Raw genomic sequence first — 14,199 nt, forward strand, 5'->3', positions numbered from 1 at the left:
ATGTCCATCTATTCATTTAACGATTCCAGATTTCAGGATAAAGGGGTTGAAGAAAGAGTGCATAAGACTGAAAAGAGAAAAATAAGACAATTGCTACCCAGCCAATTACTTTTTGCCTGTGGTCTGGCCCAGAGCGTATGGGTTCATGTTTTATTTTTGTTCATTTTGTATTTATTCATTCATTTATATGTGATTTTTTGTTTTTTTTGTTTCTAGAACACCAATCGAAACTTATCGTCCATTGTTCGCCTTTGGTGCAGATTTAAAATCACTGCCTAAAGCACACACTGGGGAGGAGAGTGCAAGCAGCCTAACAGGTAATACACAAGGACACACACACACACACATTCCTGCACATTCGAGCTTTCTGATATACATACCCAAACAGGCTGTTAGACCAAACAAAGAAACAGCTATACAGGCTGAGTAGTTTGACAGATGACCTGCACACTCAGACTGAGCAAAAAGTCAAAAAAACTCTCAGCGGGTCAGACGTATCAGTGCCTGCCCATCCATCCGTGGCGGTGTGATGGGTAATCACTGGCTGTGATTGTGTGGGCAGAGGGCCGTTAGAGGCGGCTCATGCCTGACAGGTTGCACTCTGCCTGGGTAAGGAATGGGGCAGGGAGACGGGGTGGGGGCTGGCCCCGCAGTCTGAAGCTCGGGGGCCTGGAGCTCATCAGTCAGGGGATGGTTGTGGCTTCCTGGCCCCCAGCCACGGCTGTCAGGAGATGGGTAGACCACGGTTATCTCTCCCCCTCGAAACCTGTGGACCCCGGGGCTGTCAACTGCCTCACATCACATCAATCAAGATTGATATCATTCCCAACCTTGTAGAGATCTGCAAGTCCTGGCTTGCCCCCCTTCCACACAGCTGTCGATCTCAAATAGTTCTGTTATTTTTTTTAGGTCAAAATGTTTTCCTGGGCTTCTCATAGAAATGTTTGATAAGTAAAAAGGCAACCACCCAAATTTGTAGAGATTTTAATAACATTTCGTAGTAACTGGAGTATCCTTAAAGTACTGAAGTGCAACTGAAACGGAAGGATTCTCTTTTTGTATGTTTGTCCTTTGATTTTCTTTTCTGCCCGATCAACTTCACATTTGGCGGATGTATTGCTGAGGACCCAACGAAGTGCAGTGTCGAGTGTGAGCTCTTCAGATCTGTGGGACATATTTATCATTGGTGTGTTATATGGAGTGTATAGAGAGGTGACCCCTATTAGCTGTTAAACCACCAAACAGCATGCTGGGTACAGCTCACTCTCTGCTGGTAGTTACAGTATTAACAGCATGCTGGGTAGAGGGCGCTTTCTGTTGCTAGTGACATTATTAACTGTTTCACCACCGGACAGCACGCCGGGTACAGCTCTCTCTCTCTCTCTCTCTGTCAACGTACGTTCTAGCCTTTGAACGTACTGCTTCGGCAGTCGATGTGTCCTTGGGCAAGACACTTAACCCCAAGTTGCTCCCGAAGGCTTGCCATCGGTGTGGACTGGATGTTGCATGAATGTTAGTTAGAGTCTGATGGTGGCACCTTGCATGGTAGCCTGTCATCAGTGTGTGAATGGGTGAATGATATGTAACATACTACTGATTGTAAGTCGCTTTGGATAAAAGCGTCTGCTAAATGACTGTAATGTAATGTAATTGAAACTGATACTCCAGTATTGCTAAGGAAAGAAGCATTGTTAAGTTGTTTGGATGAGCGGTTCTCGAAAGCAGCAATACCGGTGGCCAAACAGGCGAGCGGTTCCAAACAGGCACCTTTTGAACAAAACTGCTTTATTACGAATTAAAAATATCTCTTGTAGCTCTTCACTGTGCCCGATCTTATAACTCAGATATGCAGTCTTAAAAGTAACACTGTAGAGTTTGAAAACAGCTCCTGTCTCCTAAGTATTACAACTTTTATAGAAAGGCAGCTTTGTACTTTTCTCACATCTTGAACTTTATGCGCCAGCATCTTTGATAATGCCTACCATTCAACCGTGGGTTGACCTTTTATAAATCCCATTCCAGAAATAAAAATCACTCTCTCTCTTCCCGCATTCTGGCTGATAGTTCGAACAGTTTTCAGCTACCAAAATGACCAAGAACAAAACATTTGTTTGACGAAGTACTTGATTATGCAACAGTGACTTCATTGACTTGCAGACTTATACTCCACTATTATTTTGAATATGACAATATTCCGAATTTCAATACACGTCAAGTAAACAGCATATTCTTGGATATCAATAGGTTTTCGGATATGCACAAATATCGCAACACTGACCTTTTCAAGAAGGTGTTTAAAGAAATATAAGAGGTAGGCTGCAACCGGTTACAATAATCTGAGTATGCCCGGCTGCATGCAAACTGGACTGTTAGTGGAATATTATTTTTCATTAGCCATGCAAACAGTTTAGTAGGATTAGTGTTTTTTTTTTCAAGGTTAGGGCAAAAAAAGTAATATTTTGTGCAGGTAAACGCAGTCACTAAACTTAAGGTGAATTTCTTGTTTTTCACTTGACACACAGAAACATGTGGAATTCAAAAATGACCTCTAGATACAGAAAGCTACTTGGGGGACCAGACTGTTGAACACATAGACACTTTTCCACAAACACGCACACATACACACACATACACATATAGGGCTGGGTATCGTTTAAAAAATTGTGATGCTGGTACCAATACTAATACACTTAAAGTGATACCAATACCAATAGAGTACTTCAATCAGTACCCATCAAGCTAATGGAAGCTGGGTGCGTCCCATTGGCTAATCAAAGCGCTCATACAGCGACAACCGCTGCTGACGCCGTCCCCCAACTCACGATGAAGAGGCCGCGTTGTCGTCATGCATTTAATTCCTCTGCTCAAAGTTTAATTGTTGATATTCAATTGTTTCAGCAATATGTAGATGTGAGGAAGGCGTCAGTGTCTTTTGGAAATGTAGCGCTGTTGAGTGGCTGATAAACTATTCCTTCCACCTGCTTCAAACCTTTCCAACGCATGCCAATCACAACAGGTTGCAGAGTTTCTCCTCCCCTCCTCTCTTTGAATATGAAAGAGTGGGCTATGTGTTTGTCCATGAATTATAAAAGCTGTTTTCCGGCGTCATGTGGGACCTCTCCCTTGTTTTAGACTCTCATTTTCCCAAGCTGTCAGACCCATGCGGTGATGTGATAGAAGGATTGTTAGCATGTGAGAGGAAGATAGGGAGGTGGCACAGACAGGAAACTTGCAGTGGTAAAAAAAAGAAAGATAGAAAGACACAGAATGAAACATCTTCAAATAAAGCAAAGAAAAAGCGATTTCAACATAGTGTGTTGAAGTTTTTATTGTCAAGAAGAAATGTCTGTGAAGTATCTTACATGATATTTTGAATATTCAATATGTTTTATGCGCCTTTCAAGGTAAGAGGAAGCTTCCTCATGATGCAAATTCAAAAAAATGCACTACAGGAATGTAGTACTGTTTTTCTTTTTGTTTTATTTGTCATGTTGTTTGTCTTACAAAGGGGCTTTACATGAACCTTGAATGTATTGCTGCTTAAGTAACCATATGAGCTGAAATTATCCATAGTATTTGCTCAATATCAATACAAGCTCACATATTACCACATGTCTGCTGTCTGTATAGCAGCAGGGTTGTGTCATCAGAAGAGAAACTGCTGTTCATTCCCTGCTGTGTCAACAACATCTTTCAATTAAAACTAAACAATAAATGAATACAGACCCAGGTGTGCTGCTCCGACCCTGACCTCTGATTCCTAGAGGAGGAGGATGTAGGAGAAGAAAATGTCCCGATCGGTATCAAGGGTCCAAACATCTTCAAAGGTAGAAAAGTGATGAGAAGTACTGGAAACGAGCACCTGAGTCAACACTCGGATGCTCACGTCTTTCTTTTTATGTTGTTATAATTTTCGACTTGGTTTACACCATTGTGAACAATCACATTAACCAGCTCTTAATTGCCTGGCTATTTTTTAATCAAAAGTGACAGCGGGGGGTGAACTCTCTGAAAGTTGAGGTGATTTTAACCTTCGGAGCTACCAAAGCATCGCAAAAGCTTGATAGATAAGTTGGCTGGATGCCGATAGCTGACAGTCGACCCGAGGGGTCAAGCAGAATGCTGAGGGGCTGTAGATTTGGCCTGTGATTGATACATTGGCCGGTATGCATGTTTAATGAGAAATGCTCATGTCAACGCAAACTTTGAAGGATTAAAAAACAAATTGATATATGCTTCATAAAACTATTTATTTCCTGTTTGTTTTTCTCATAATGGCAACAAATTAAAATATTGATAATGCCGCAAAAATGGCCGCAGCCACGAAAAAACAAACAAAAACAAACACTCATGTTAAAGCATATTACACAACTCTTTTTCCCTCTGGTCTGTGTGCGTTTATAGCTCAGGAGGAGGATTTCCGTCGCTACTGTGCATCGTTGTTTGCCGTCCCTGTCAGCAGGGGCAGGACTGAGCCTCAGATTACCACACCTGAATCGTGCCTCGTCATAGAAGTGCTGGATGAGGTGAGAGCGACTGAAGCGTTTTATTTTAACAAAATGTGTCCTAACACACGGCAGGAATCTAGACAGGGCAAATGAAGGAGTAGACACACACCTGCATACAATGATTCAAAGTCTCCAGCATTTTATATCTTTCCATTTATTTTTCTTTGTGTGACAACACTGTTTTCTTTTGTTTTCTACAGAGCGACAGAGACAATAATGGAGTTGTTGTTGCTGAACGGAGGACAGACAACAACAGAAAGTGAGCTTCATTTTTAAAGAAATATCTGTTGTGACCTTAAAGGTTGCTTTCCACAATCACAGTGGCCTGTTTGGAAGAGCTTAACTGGCTACGTCTGTTAAATACGTAGACTATAAGAGAGAACCAGGATTTTCATCAACAAACATGAGAACTGGTAAACAACCAGGTGGACGTTTGATCTAATTCGCTTTTTGTTCCCTTTGAGACAAAGGAAAATAAGATAATTATCATCCCATCCAGTCACCTCATATTAAATGAAACATTACTAGCATTTATTCAAAACCGAGTCAGTATTTAATAAGGAATTTGTATTATCAAAGTTAAATCTGTAAAATCTTTCACAAGGTTGCCAATATTTTTAATTGTAACAATGTTCCATGAAGTTTTGTGTAGCTATGCAGCCTCTCACAAAGCCTTCTATTTCCCACACAGGGTTCCCTCTGTTCAGACGGTCCTCATTAAGGAAGCACTGGTGCCCCAAACAGCTTTAACTACCGGGTCCTCAAGAGTCAGCTGCCCCTCTCCCAGTCCATCACAACCATCCAGGCAGTCTAGAGCACCAGCACAACCTAAAGCAGCTCAGAAACTCCATTTATCTAAGCCTCAGACTCCACAGGAAGAACACTCAATAAAATGTGAGCTTTGTGTTTTCTAACAAGAATATTGCTTCGTCTACAGTTTTCTCCACAGAAAGCAGATGTAATGTTAGATATTATCTTATGACATAAGATGTCAACAACATCCCAGGTTTTAGAACATTGTTGTCTTTAACACACGTAGGTCAGTTTCAAAAGGTGATTTGATCATGTGTATTGAATATTGACCGCTTAAAAAATTATAATGAAAAAATTAGATGTTAGTGGTAAATCAATATTGTACACTTAAGGCTTGTAGCAAAGCATTAGTCAAGGACAAACTTAATAATCCCTATTCCAGTGAAAAACTCCCCTGTGTGTGTTTTTTGTTAATGAAAAAAAATGATGTGACCGCATGCCTGGAAAAAGCAACTAATATTCTTATTATTGTTTGTCTTTTCTATTGCACAGCATCGTCCTCTAAAAGTAAGCTGTCAGCATGCCCCACTGCTGAGACGCCAAGGACTTCAAAGACATCAATCAAGACGCCAACCTCGATGTCACAGAAGCCCAAATGCCCCCCAAATGTCCATAAATCAATCCCTGACCGTGGATCAATACAATTTTTGTTCTCTCCCTCATTAGTACATTCCCAAACTGAGATCCCTAAATCCTCCCCCTCCCCTGACTCATTTCCACAAGATGTTTCTCCTTTGGCTAGTACCAGACCTACAATCCCAGAAGACCATCTAGCTACTTCTCCATCCTTATCCTTCTCCCTTAGGTCTACGTTCACAGTCTCACCATCAAGCTCCACTGAGTCGACCTTATTGCCCAAATTTTACCAATCAACCCCGTTACAAAAAAGCTCGGACTCATCTCTTTTACTAGAACAACCCCAATCTTCCCAGTCATCCCCTGAACCAATCTCACTGGAGCTCTCTCAATTGCCCTCAAACAATCTGGAGTCCCCAAGGCAATCCCAACATTCTTGCTTTTACCCAGAGTCTCTTCTATCAGACAATCAACTCCAGCTGCCTCTGTCCCCCGTGTTTTCCCGCCCAAACCCACCACCAAAATCTCTGGAACCAAGTACGCCAGTAAAAAACATATCCAGTTTATCTCTATTTAACGAGTCCCCTCCAGATGCATGTTCTAGTCATGGGCCAACAAATGAGGATTCTTCAGTTTTTATGTCCTCTACCTCCACCTCTGGTGAACATGAATTAACCCTGGATACGCAGTGTATCCCATCACTTCAATCGCCGTTCTTAGATGTCAGCAGGAATTCTTCTTTAGCTGTGAAAATGGAGGAGGAAGATAATCTATCTATATGTAAGTGTATTGTAATTATGTATCAAAAATTTGAAGAAGAGTTCTTCAAAATGTTGGGCAAAGGCAGGGACATACATCACGACTGTTGAGCCAATTATGTATATGATTTGATATAGAGTTAGATGTATGGTAGCTAAATCTTGAAGGCAAATGTACAAATCCATCTAAACATCCTTACTCTCCACTGCACTACTACTATGGGTACATACTTAATGCCTCCATCATACATAAGAAAAAAAGAGAGAAACATATTCATATTTATGGATTTGCAGTAAAGCGATTCCTGATAGAACACTTTGTCATGCAACATTTTGCCTGAACACAATTCTCAATGGCCAGGCAGATCCACGATCAAAATGCCTGTGGATCTCAGCAATAATGGGTTCCTTTTATTCCACTGGACTGTCAGAGCCAATTTACATCCAACCATAAAAAGGGTTCTTTATTTATTTTTTTATATCGATTAGGGTTTTAAGTAAATACATTACATAATGCTACAACAGACAGGAAGGTAATTACACTGTAGAGAATTGCACTAAATTCCCCATAGTAAAGCCACGCATTGGGATTCATTGATGCAGATACACGCTTCTTTCTCAGACATGCAGGTGTACTGTACACACACACACACACACACACACACACACACACACACACACACACATCCCCATACCCCCCCCACTATATTCACACTAGAGTAGTAGATACACTTGTGGGAGCAGTAAGTTTGAAGTGTTTTTTTGCTGAATCGCTGAAGTGGTATGTGTGTCTGTGCATATATCCGGACGTTTTGTCTGTGTATCGGGTACGGCTTGGTCAGGGTAATTTTTATTTCCAAAAACTTATTTTTTACTGTCGTTTCAAAATAATGAATTCAGATAAAATATGGGCTTTAAATGGGGAACTGAGGACTGTAAACTGTAATGACTTTTCGAAATGGCCCCATTCCCTCCCAACTTTACCTCCTAATACGTCTCTCAGTAACGCTTCACACCCCTCGCTCGCTTTCTCTTTTCATCCATCATCTCTGTGTTTTACTTCATCCTTTCCATCCTTCTCAGCCTTCACTTTCCTGCAGCTCTTTGACCAATCTGACACTGAACGTCTGCTTCATTAGCTTATTAGAGCTTGATGCACATGTGGCAATGTCAAGGACATTTACATCACATTTCAATTTTCCATAGAATGTTAGAGATGAAAACGTTGCTTCAGCAATTCAAAGTATGATACATTAAGAATGGTCAATGTATTCATACTATTGACCTTGAAAGTCACATATGGATATACTTTTTAAATGATATATTATTTTGAAAAGAAAGTCTTACAAACTTGTTTGTGTTTTTTATGAAGACAGTGGAGATGACATGTCCATTGATAGCCTGGGTCTGGCTCCAGATGAGGAAGACTCCTCAGACGAAGAAGCAGAGATGCATGGACGTTTAACACAAGGGAGAGCCAGAGAAGAGCAAGGGAATCCTGCCATATCTCATTCAGAAGATCCCGCAGATGCAGAAAGAGAAAAAGATTTGGAGACCGATGAGAAAGAGCAGTTGTCAGAACCATCCATGGTAACGTGTTTCTATATTCCCACATGCTTTTTCTTCTTCTTGGAGGAAGAACCTTGGGCTAGAGAGCTGTAGTAGCACTATTTTCTGGGGAGCACAAGGAATATCATGCATTTACAGTGCTCAAAAGTGCTCAAATGTTAGTAGATTAAGTGATTGCCAAGCTGACAATAAGGCATCGATACAAAATAGATTTCACTTTAAACCAGTGTTACTAATATAAGCCTAGTACAATTAATCCATTACTTTCATAAGAAAATGACAAAAGAAAACAATGCTTTTTCCTAAGGAGTACATGTGTTCCTAAATTAAAAAAATAAAGAGCATGCAAAGAAGTTCAGCATCACATTGAAAAATGTCTCAGTAACACTGAGTTTTTTAACAAACAATGAATATCATACATATTTATACTGTGTGGCATGTGCATGCTCCTCTGTGTCCAATTATGATCTGAAAAACAGTGGAAGACTATGGAAGTGGAAGACGCTAACGTTGCTCTCAGCCGCTCCCTCGTTGCTAGCAGCCATGCTAACGTCAACTGTCTCAATTGGTGCAAAGCCTCTTTAACTGAATCTTGCGAATCCCCCTCACCAGATACCTCTGTCTCCTCTCTTTTATACTCAAAATACAAATCATTAGTTTCATTTTTAGCAAACATCACAGAAAACTCTACTGTGACTGACACATTGCAGATTGTAAAGTTATTGGACTTTTTATTTTTTATGTTAGCAGCAAAGACACAACCACACACACACACACACACACACACACACACACACACACACACACACACACACACACACACACACACACACACACACACACACACACTTATACAACAACCTTAATTGGCGCACATATTTTTTTATTGCATACAAATGGAATGCCTTTTTTAATTAATGAGGGCTGCAGCAAACTCACTCACTTGATAAAAATATAATTAATATGACAGTGAGGAAAATATTTGATTGCCAACAAATGAATGAAAGAATTACCAAATCGGCTCTAATAGTCATATCCAAAAATGTTAAAGTTTGTCTTTCATGCTGGGTGATAAAAATTAATGAATGAGCAAGTTTTAGAAGTTTTAGGAGAACTCCATCAATACAATGGACATTATCACTCCATAGAATTAGAAAGACTTAGAGTTAGAGTTTCTTATTGTAGCTGACCTGATCTATCAGATAACATTTGTATCGCACTAATTACTTTACATTATTCATCTATAGCTCAGAACCACCTAAGGCAGTGGTGTTAAAGGTGCACACCATTGTAGGAAGAAAGGAGGAACAGAGTGGATTAAAGAGACACTGCTTGAATGGTCCCAAATGACCTATCAGCCATTTAATGGTATGAATCCTTTATACTGTGACAAGGGAATGAAAAAAATAAGGGGGGCTGGTGCTTTATTAAAAAGCTGGAGCAAAATGAGGTTCATGATTGTGAAGATGGTGGTTATCTGTGGCCTCTGGACCCGAATCAAACTGCTCCTAAAATGATTAGATAGTCATTTTTTGTTCCAGCTCTCTCTCTATCCCTTTCTCTCTCGCTGGACCTGATCTCTTCTCCTCTCTTGTCATTCATGTGTTTCATATACTTCCTCTTTCTTTGGTCCATCTTTTTTGTTCATGTCTATTATTTGTCCCCTTTTTCTTCTGCTATTCCCCCATTTTGTTTGACCTTTACGCTACAGTTCAGGCAGCAAGTCAACTGCTGAATCCTTTTTGTTATGAGGAGACATTGGTCTGCACAAACACAACAATTTTTTTCTTCTACACAGTCCCATTGTGTTTGGTCTCTCGCCGTTTCATTGTTATGCCTCCTCTTCTTTCTTTGGCCCTGTCTCCCTCGTGTCATTCTCCATCCTTGCTCCTTCCTATTTCTTAGCAATACTATTCCCACATGCATTACTTTCTATTTTCTCCCGGCCCCGTTGTCAGTGTCTTGTAAAGCTATGGCATGCTAATGCATCAGATCTAATCTTAACTATACAGAGCTTCCTTATTTTACCCCCCCTGTCTCACAGGAGGACACTTGCGCGGGAAAAACAGCTAACCCAACACACCGTTGAGAGATGCTCTCAACAGCTCCAGGGGTTAATTAAAAATCAATTCATCAAGTGGAAACAGAGGAAGCAGGGAGAGACGGAAATAATTTCCAATGAAAGACAACGACTTATTAATGTGCATTCACACAGTAGAAAATGGAAAAACACTAATTTTAACACACCTACCTGTCTTAATAAAAGTTAAATTGATATTGAATTTCAGTTTGTCCTTTGAACTGATTGTTTTATTATAGAAATGGAACTGGAGAACAAACAATGTATTCCTTATTCCTCAGTACACTCTTCACTCTCCTGTCTCTCCTTATAATCTGTTTCTTTGTGCATCACCTCTCCATGTCATCCTCACATGATCCGTCTTTTAGCCTCACTCCTTCCATTTATTCCCTTTTATACCACTTACCCCTCTTCTTCCCTCCATCCCTCCTTCTCCTGCTTCCTTCCATCTGTTTTCATATCCCCTTAGGTGATGCACAACCAAAGAGCTAGGCCTGGATCAGAGCAGTTCTGTGATCCGGATGTATTTCCGCCTCTGGGTTTGGACATGAATTCTGGTCCCTCCAACACACCAGAGCACACACACTGTGACCCACTGCTCACATGCCAGACTTCACCGCATGATTCAGACCTAACAGGTGGGTTAAAGAAGGGACATCTTTTTAAGTGTACGTGTGTGCATGGGTTTTAATGCTCCTATTTTAATGAGGGTTTTCTTTTCTTTTTTTAAACCGGCTCATGTTTTCCTATAAACTACATCAGAAAGTGCAGTTGCTGTTTTTTGTGCTTCAAGAGATTAGATTGTGAAGATTACCTTTGTGTCCAACTTTTGCCTGGAGATACTTTCCAATTTGCAAGCGTTATTCATATCACAAAGGCCTCATAATAGGATTTAGAACAAATATGTAAAAACGAAGAGCTTACAAGAGAGATGAAAATGAGTTTTAAACCCAGAGGAGCGCTGGCTGCTTGGTGGAAAATGAGAGATGGGGGACAACATCGATAATTTACTACTGGTGGGTCCAAGGGGAGCTTTCCTGAGATGCCTTTTTTTGTTTTGTGTGTGTACGTGTGTGTGTCTTTGCCTGCACGTGGCTATGCCTCTTTTTTCAATTTAGTGCCTCCTTTTTATAAAACTGTAGGCGAACACAGTTAACCTGAAACTTGTGAATGTTCCAACCTATTCTCACTTGTAACACCTCAAATAGCAAAGCCAGTGTGATGGGAGCAAATGCAGGACTTTTGCTGTTGTTTGTGTCAAATGTGAAACCAAACCAGCGTTGACATAATGTATATACTGAACTTGCGCCATTTAAACTTTTTTTTAATTTAATTTATATGACCAAAAACACTTCCGAAAACAAATTTTCCTATGAGTCAATATTGCTAGAAAATACGTAAATGTAATTACATTATACAACACTATGAATCACTACACCTTGACTTCGAGAGAATAATTTCATGGTTTGGATTTTTTTTTCTTGTTTCTTTCACCTTGAACAAACAAACATCTCAAACAACTCCTGCTGTAACAAGATCTTTTTGTAAAACTTCTGACATTAACAATGCTTTGGTAGAGCACTCTGTTGCCATTGAGGTAAGTGTCCCCATGTTACCTTTTCGGAACCACAGCATGGTTCTTGAAAATCATTTTTTAACACTGATGATTTGAAAACTGGCCATGTCTACGAGGTGCTCAGACTGTCCGACAAGGCTGATGCAGGTCTAGCCTTCACCTCCAAATTGCATCAGAGTTTAAAATCATAATACTCGGATCGAATAAGGAGCTATAATTTATCTTGGGGCTCATTACACCTTCAACTCTTGTTCAAGGCTGTAGAATACATGCATTTCAAACAGGGGGCTGCTGTTTGGATTCAGCTGGGATTTGTAATTCATACTTTACTTGGCTAAGTAAATCGCTCTACGGCTCGAAAATGTTCCCGTCAACCTTTTTTTTCTTCTCCTCATCGAGTCCTGAAGTCCAGCTTTTTCACTGTTTCATTGTCAAGCCTGAATCAAATGAATGTGGTTGACAGTGAGAGACTGCCACAAGGGCACCACTACTCTCCTCGCACCATGCAAGCCAGCCGCTCGTCAAACCTCGCACTGTCTCTGCCACCGTCGTTAAAACTCCAAAGTTAATGAGAGAGAAAGGTTAGAGAGGAGAAATATCACCTTGACAACACTCCACACTCATTTATGTCCCTCCATCCTTCCATCTGTCTCCTCTATTTCACTCTTTTTTTCTTCCCAGGCAGGGCTGAGATCCAACAGGTTTTATATGTCTCCTGATCTACCTTTCCACCTCTCTCTCTCTCTCTCTCTCTCCTTTTTGCTCTTACCTCCTCCCTGTCACCCAGTCAGTCAGAAAATGAGGTTGTTAGTGTGCAGTTTCTGTCTTGTGTGCATCCAAAGAGAGAGAGAGATAGAGAGAGAGAGATAAAGAGAGGAGATATATGCAGCTGCATGGGCAAACTAACAGTAAGATGTGCTAAAAAGCAGATTAACAGTTAGAAATCAAGCAACAAGGAAATCAAAAACTAGCAGGCAAATAAACAAATAAACAGGAAAATAGACAGACTGACATAATTCTAAAATCTTTGTTTGCCTTTCTGAGTATTTTTTTGTATTTCAGTCCCCCTCTTTTATTCTCAGTTTGGCAGCATGCTGTCTGACTCCTCTCCTCCTTTCCTCTTTTCATTTGCAGCTGATTTAGACTAGTTAGTAGATTCTCCATCCAGTCGATAGTATTAATTGATGGCTAACCACTGGGGAGAAAGAAGAAAACAGCAGTAATTGCATTGCAGCTGTCAGGATTGGTTTGCTTGTTAAGCAATATTGGTTTGGTACAGATACCGCTGCTGAGAGGAGAAAATGGATTATCGTATCGCATGTAATTTACTAAATTTGCATGAATTCAATTAGTATTAATAGGTTAATAAATTCCTCACAACCATGGTTACTTGCTTTATTGCTCTACATTGCATGGATGAGTTGCGATTTTCTCTTTAAGTTCTGACTTTCTGACTTTTGCCACATCAAGTGGATGACTTAAAAGAGAGAGACTGACTGAAAGCAATGCTCACTGTAACAGTGATGTAATTACAACAATTTGTAACCATGACCTAGTTTTACTTTTCAAATTGATAAATAGCCATTAAAAAAAATTAATAACTGTATCCTATAATTCACACAGCAGCGTTTTATTCTGTGTATTATTGACACACTGTCATAGCCAAAAAGTTATTTCATGCATTGGATCTATACAAAATCACACTCTGCTGGAGTTCGATAGCAAAGCAAATGCATTGCTGTTTCTATTTGCTATTCATACATCCAGCTGATAGCAGCGAGACATTGCATGATGTGTGTCCTCGGATATTATATATTTTGAATCCAGGTATTGCAAATGTTTTTTCGAGCATGTAAAGGGCAATACAATAATGTAAAAGTGAATAAAATGATGGGATGTTTTTAAAAAAGCGTCAGAAGAGACGATTTGGTGAAATAAAACAGTATCCTCTTTCTGTCCAATCTTCTGTATACATTATTTTTAAAGATCTGAATGTGTCGACTGTCTCAGTATCTCTCTCTCTCTTTTAGTGTCCGAGGGTTTTGAGCCAAGCACCAGCCCAAGTACCTTCACTGAGGAACACCCGGTTTTCAGAATGATGAGGAGCAACCACAAGCAGCCAAGTGAAAGTCAAATTCACTCAACCAGACCAAACAGTAGAGGAGAAATATCACTAAATGAACGAGGGACATCTGGTAAGTGTGTGCGTGTGGTGCATATATGCGTGAACACGATTCAGCTTACTTAGTTATTAACTTTTACACACTCAAAACTGTATTTCATACACAATTTACACACTTAACCATATGGCAACGCTTT

At 40.2% G+C, this 14,199-nt stretch overlaps 1 protein-coding gene across 1 annotated transcript in view; it reads left to right on the forward strand.

The window, feature by feature from the left end:
* The first annotated feature begins 6,630 nt into the window (after positions 1-6,630).
* The window catches only part of zbbx (zinc finger, B-box domain containing), a 13,203-nt gene continuing 5,634 nt past the window's right edge, over positions 6,631-14,199 (forward strand). Inside the window, exons 1-4 of the mRNA XM_054602937.1 lie at positions 6,631-6,677; positions 8,028-8,245; positions 10,774-10,942; positions 13,911-14,075. Coding sequence (XP_054458912.1) covers positions 6,650-6,677; positions 8,028-8,245; positions 10,774-10,942; positions 13,911-14,075 — 580 coding nt within the window. The 5' untranslated portion in view covers positions 6,631-6,649. The remainder of the gene's footprint in view (positions 6,678-8,027; positions 8,246-10,773; positions 10,943-13,910; positions 14,076-14,199) is intronic.

This window comes from Anoplopoma fimbria, chromosome 1 (assembly GCF_027596085.1).
Source record: "Anoplopoma fimbria isolate UVic2021 breed Golden Eagle Sablefish chromosome 1, Afim_UVic_2022, whole genome shotgun sequence".
In the NCBI taxonomy this organism is placed as follows: domain Eukaryota; kingdom Metazoa; phylum Chordata; class Actinopteri; order Perciformes; family Anoplopomatidae; genus Anoplopoma; species Anoplopoma fimbria.